Genomic DNA, 6550 nt, shown 5'->3' on the forward strand with positions numbered 1-6550 from the left:
TAATCCTCAACCAGGTGTCTTTGAACATGTTTCCTTTTATACAAAGTCGTGGCGATTTAGTATTGAAGTTGAACACTGTTTACTTCGGTAAAAGTTGATTTACAATTAAATTTGTTTTGGAAACCGGAAAAGAAAAACCAAAATGAGTGCATTCTTGGTTAATTTTTTTAGTCGAACAGAAGCTGACACGAATTTGAAGGCATAGCTACAGATACCAAGTCCTTGAGCATCTTATATTTGGCTTCAAAACCATTGGATTGTGGCGAGAAAGTGGCCGTCTTCAAACGAGTAGCATTCTTTATGACAAATTTCGCAATCTTCTAGACCTCCAACGAATACACCGCAAGACACATATTATAACTTTCCATTTTATATTATAAACTACATATTGTTAACAAAGCAACTAAAAGAATAGAATCATACAATCAGACTTCCTTTACAAAATCCTTTTATATGGGCATTGTGTTTTACAGTTTTTAGCTTCACTGAGTTCCAATGGAACGTGTTCCACCATGCATCTCCAATTATATGGCCAAATGTGCATCATACATTGTTTTAACACACTAATGGAGCCGCCTAAGATTATTTAACCGGACAACCATCAACAATTACTCCTCTAGCGGTTGGACACTTAGCTAGATCACAATGTTCACCTCTTGTTCCCCACCAGTCCAAACTCTTCTCCTCCATCCCCACCGAGAAGTACAGCAAAACCGCCATGAAAGCTACGCCGGCGTCCATAGCGGCTGAGAGAACATAATTATACCTCTGCCACCAACTTTTCCGGTACCGGAACACAAATAAGTTGAATATTGTCCCGACCAATATCCACGAATTGTAGTTCACGGCGGTAGCAGGTGGCATCATTGCCGTTGCTCCTAGAAGAACTGGGAGATTCACAAGTGGAATCCAAGAACGTTTTGGGAACGCTTTGTGCAATGACCAAACTAAGACTGGTCCTAACGCGCCTCCGAGGAAAAACCAGTTCATGGCCGCATAGTTTCCCTGAGAACCAAATATCCGTTTTGGTCCGACCAATCCCCAAATGACCGACGCATCGAAGAAGACACGGTCACCGGGACATGTCCATGGACTGTTGGGAGGTAGAAGTTCCTCTTGACATATGTTTTTGATAGAGTTTAATTGCCACCATGCGACCGTTATGTTGATTGTTCCCGCAAGAATTGTACCAATGAATTGAACCAAGAACATGGATCTTGGTGGGATCTTCATGTAATGACCAAGTTTGAAGTCATTTAAGAAAGAGACAGCTTGAGCCATACTCATGTATCCATAGACTTTGAAGCATACGTTTGCGATAGGTCGTCCCGGGTAAATGAGTCCCATTGCGTACTCTGTTATTATATTCAACCCTGGTGTCTGCGAAACACGTAAAGAAAATGAATAGCTTGTAACTGCAAAGTATAAACTAGCCATGGAATAATATTTGGTTAATATTGCTTACTTGGTTAGTTGTTGCAGTTATGATGCTTATGGGAAGTGTGAAGATGAAAGCCATGGCGCTTGCGAACACAAGTCCCCACCAAGGCATTTGAACCTCATCGTTCAAGAAAACACATAACGCAAGAGAGATAAGTAGTGTAACAGCCAACATCGAGTAAAACCACCACGAAGGTATGTCTTTATATCTCTTCATTAACCTAGTGTGTATATCTTCTTTGCCTTTGTATGAAACTCGAAACCTCTCTACAATTTCCCTGTAGATGAAAATTAAATAAAATGATTTGACTAATAACATATATATATATATATATGTATATATATCAAATTAAGACTGCTGCTATGTTATTATGTTGTTTGTTTTACCTGCCATAGAAGAGAGCTACATGAGTGAGTGTAGCAGCAATGGTGGCGAAACCAAGCCCATAGGTAAGAGCGAAGAACATGCTCAAGTTGATCCTTCCTTGTTGCTCATACTTAACTAGATCGAGCTCAAAGTTATCATTCACGATGGCAGGAATATCGTATGTGTTGCCAACCGATGTGAAAAGATGTGACGAAAATATAGGAAACCTCGTGGCGTTGTAAGAATCAAAACCCCAATAACCAATAGGCAGAACGATGTAGATCAAGAGAACATAACCGAAGAAAACATTAGCGATGGCGAAGAAGGGGCTGATAAGTGGACTGAACAAGAAAGAGGCCACCGCGGTCCAGTCTAGTGTGAAGGCTCCAAGACCGAGACCTCTCATTCCCGAACCGATCTGTTGAGCAGTGACTGATCTTGGAAAAGCCCAACAAACCCATGAGATGCTTGTGAGTGTTGTGAAGAGGTAGCCAGGGACTATGTACCATCCAAAACTGCAGACTAATGCTATGACAAAGAATTTTGCTCTCGTCATCCGTTGGTCGTCCTTCTCATGCAATGCCCTACGTACATGCAATTTACAATTTCTTTATAAAAAAACAATAATCTATATGAATATATGTAATTGTCATTACAACAAATTGTTCCCCTAATTCTATGGAAACCCACTTTACTATTTACAGTGTGCATATAGTTAATTAGTCATCACTAGTAGTAGTAGTATATAATTAGATAACAATTTGTAGTCAACATCTAAAATTTTCAAAGTCTCCCATTGATTAATTATACGCATAGATAGACCCACCATGTGCGACCTCCACTACAAGCACAGATTAAACAAGTAACTCCATTTATTGTTGTTACAAATTTTTAAAACTTAATTTGTCGACAAAAAAAAAGATGAAAAAGTTGATTATAAAACGATAACGTGTTCATCTTAAAATGATTTTATTTTTATTAGGCGTTAACAAGTAGATGTCATGTACATGTACATCTTTTCCTTTGTCATGATTATGAAATGTGAAAGTGTTAATGAATTTGTGGACCACGGAGTGAATGAGTCCGTAAGTTTCACACTCACGTCGACGCAAAAACCCCGCCATGTCTACAGCTTTTGACTCACGTGGATTCATACTTATTCATTACACATCTTATATAGGAAAAAACATTTTAAACTAAATTCGTTGCTCTCCTTCAATACATGTAACATGTATCGATATTGTATCTTATGCCTTTGGTCAAATTAATCTTGTAGAAATGGATAAGAACTAATTAAGAAGTGGTCATTGATCGATCGATCAAAGGATAGCCCACAACCGTGGACCATAGTTTTGGCTAGTGTTCATTATAATATTATATAGTGAGTAATTTATGTTCTATATTGACTTATAATTAAATACACTATATTTTTGTCGTGAAGAGTGAAGATAGACCATCATATGCGTACGTACGTGATGTATCAATCCTAACCAAATCGCTGAGAGAGTTGGAATTTACACAAGGGGATAGGTGTGAAAGTTGGAAAATAATTTAGTCAAAACTCGAATGCTCCGAACTCGAAACACTAAAATCTTGCTATACGATAATACCCTATAGTCTTAATTGTCGTTGGATATTTATTTTTTCTTTAGGATGTTTTTTTGGGAAGAGAGATATGGATAGACTTGTATTTATACTATTCGATCGACACGCAGTGATACGAAGAAGAAAAATGTTTTTAACTTTGGGGTTAATAAAAGTGATCGTAATTAAGTTGCTTTCTCTCCCGCATATTATGTAGATTTATCAGGGAATAGTTAGTAATTGTATTATAATAGACTGAAAAAACTCACCGAAACAGTGAGACTTGAACCAGAGTGCTAGGCCACCACATGTGAGCCGGTTCAATCACATATTTCCTTAGCAAACCGGCCCATCCATATCCCAACACCTTCAATATTGCGTAAATAAACACTTCAACATCAATTAAGATATCGATCGATAACATTTAAATATGAATTAGCATCGCCGATCGATGATATAACGTAAACCCCAAATTCTCCTTTTAAACCAATACCTATATTATATTGCATGCAAATTTTTGTCTCTAACAAAATCATAGCTGTTTGAAATATATAAATACTGAAATCATAATATATGAAAAAAGTTACTTATTTCAGTTGCATATCTCATTCCAAAATTCTAATTGGAAAGAGGTAAAATATATATATATATTTATCTGTCTTGAAATGTCATAATCTTTCAATCCCGTATCTTGTAAATTATTAGGTGACGTTCACTAAAGTTAACATTAGCTGTATATAATATATACTAATAACACAAGTTGAGAAAAATGAAATGATTAAATGAAAGAACCTGGGTAGTGATGATGAGGAGCCAACCGGCAATAAAAGAGATATTCCGGCGATAGAAAGCTTTAATAATTGTGATGATACCAACCGCGTAAGCCGACCCGGATCCGAAGGCGCTACCCGCATTCGCAAAGATGGATATCAGAACGTGCTCTTTCATGTTAAACGGACCCGGGTTCAACGAGAACCGGGCGGATCCACAGCCTGGCAACCCAAACCGGGTTTTGGGAAGCACTTTGGCCAAGAAATGGCCGATAGGGAGTGTGGCGACCTGAACCGTGATTTGTGTGATGACCAGCGGTTCGGTTCGGTACGAGAAGAACTGGTTGAGGAAGGAGAGGAGAGAACATGAGATAAGACCCAAGAACCACATCCTGAATGTCCAAACCGGTAGTGTCGGGTCGTCGGTGTTTGTTACCGTTAGACGGACTTCTTCAATCGGCGAGGTGTCTTCATCGGAGAATTCGTCGGCGATGGCCATACCGGTGACTTTGTTTTTAGTTTTAAAGAAAGAAAGAGAATTGGACCAATGATGCCTAGTTAGTAGTAGAGTCAGACGAGGAATCTTTTTATGTGCGTGTGAGACTGACAAGAGAAACCATATCTCTCTCTCTCTTTCTTATATAATACAGTTTTGCTTTTTCTTTTTCTTAAATTGAATTATTGTTTGCATCAACTTAATAAGTCAACTATATACGAATGAAGGAAGTATGTAAATCGTTATTGTAGGATTATGATGTTTGAACCAATGAGACTTTTATTATCATTAATTTTTTGTGATTAAGTAGTAAACTAGTGTGGCCAAAAATGAGAAAACTACAAATTATGCTTTCATACTTTAGCTATGCCGTAAAGTAAGTTATTATAAATTTAGAAGAGTTGAACGAACCTTTTTGATGTTGATAGTCTTCTCGTAGTTGCATCTTAGAATACGGCAATAAACTATGGATTTTCTTTTTCGTTTTCCAAGGATTCACATTTGGATTTGATTTGTTATAAAATATATCACTATCCATGGCTACGTACGTTCAAGTTAAGTTATTGTGGAAAATTCTACAAAACAACTTTTCTTCTCCCTCTTCTTCAATCCCTTCAAATCTGATATTTCAATATTTGTCTTTGATGCGTTACTAGATTGTTTCATATAATTCTCACCCATGAATATTTTTACCATTCAAACGTTCATCCTAATCATATGTTAAGTTTAGTTTCTGTCAAATATTTGAAATTTACCCTTGAGAAACCAAAAACAAAAAAACAAAAGAAACACTTGGAAGAGAATGAAAGCTCTCTATTGGTCTTGTCAGAAGGTAACAAAAACAAACTATAGTATGGAACTACCAAAAAAAAAATTAAAAAAAAAAAAAAACTCCTATCATGGACCTGGGCTTAAGGCTTTTAGGCCTCATAACACCTTTTAGTGAATTTGTGTCATCGTGGACTTTTATGTTCCAAATGATGTTGGGCTTCATTGATTTTTTTTTTCTTTTTTGTCGGCAGGCTTCCTTCATTATTTTCCTCTATATTACTGGCGAGGAAGAAAAACTATATATAAATATATTTAGTTAATGAGAGTATGTGATATTCTGATGGCAGTCAGTAAGAGAATACTTTTAAAACAAAGTTGTGATTAAATTACGAATTATGAAATTACTTAAAGCTTTTATATTCAACAATTTTCTCCACAAAACCGATAGTTAATTATTTAAATTATTTAAAGTATTTTAATTTAATTTCTTCTCTCAAAAAATTACTAAATGATTGGGAAAAAATACATTTTTTTAGTGAAAGGGGATCGACTCTTCTTAGCTACCTCAACTATACTGCTTCTTTGATATACACCATGTACTTTTTGCCTCTTTTCTAAACACTCTCAATAATTTATTTCTCTATTAAACATCACAAACTAAATATTATTATTCAATTGCAACACTGCGACTATGACGTGTGGTTACACATACTAAACCGGTAATAGCGTTTTTTAAATATCACGACTGCGTTTAATAAACCAAAAAACGTTAATCCCATACAATTTTCTTAACTCTTCTTCTTCGTAATATATAAAGAACTCCAATCCTTGGAGTTTATATTGTATCAATAAACCCAGAATATATATAATTATAATTTTTGAACGCCAACAAGTGATTCTAAGTAGTTGTTTTTGCATTGCAAAACAAAAGGAATCTAATAGTTTTTTTGGTCAACAACTTAATTGAAAGAAAAAGAGAATTAAAGCTCATGTTTACAAAAAACAAAGAAAATATCACCAGAATAAAATTAACTCCAAATAATGTCATTCATGCAAAACTAAACTAAAGGAACACGTTCATAGTACTTATTAAATTCACTCATGAACCACCATGTCGGAGCT

At 35.8% G+C, this 6550-nt stretch overlaps 1 protein-coding gene across 1 annotated transcript; it reads right to left on the reverse strand.

Annotated features, from left to right (window-relative positions):
- Positions 1–352: 352 nt before the first annotated feature.
- On the reverse strand, positions 353–4819 carry LOC17877108 (oligopeptide transporter 4). Its single transcript, XM_006280016.2, has 5 exons — positions 4184–4819; positions 3661–3758; positions 1828–2391; positions 1466–1718; positions 353–1380 (listed from the first exon to the last, which is right to left on the reverse strand). Exons 1-5 carry the CDS (start codon positions 4658–4660, stop codon positions 583–585), a joined length of 2190 nt encoding a protein of 729 aa, XP_006280078.1. The 5' UTR covers positions 4661–4819; the 3' UTR covers positions 353–582.
- Positions 4820–6550: the final 1731 nt, after the last annotated feature.

The sequence above is a fragment of the Capsella rubella genome, unplaced genomic scaffold (assembly GCF_000375325.1).
Source record: "Capsella rubella cultivar Monte Gargano unplaced genomic scaffold, Caprub1_0 scaffold_8, whole genome shotgun sequence".
In the NCBI taxonomy this organism is placed as follows: Eukaryota; Viridiplantae; Streptophyta; class Magnoliopsida; order Brassicales; family Brassicaceae; genus Capsella; species Capsella rubella.

Bases quoted from the DNA above. Each gene is read 5' to 3' on its own strand.
- LOC17877108 (XM_006280016.2), bottom strand. From the start codon at position 4,660: ATGGCCATCGCCGACGAATTCTCCGATGAAGACACCTCGCCGATTGAA. The intron at 3,759-4,183 runs GTTCTTTCATTT...GCAATATTGAAG, and splicing joins TCCTCATCATCACTACCCAG to GTGTTGGGATATGGATGGGC. The intron at 1,381-1,465 runs GTAAGCAATATT...CGTGTTTCGCAG, and splicing joins TAACTGCAACAACTAACCAA to ACACCAGGGTTGAATATAAT.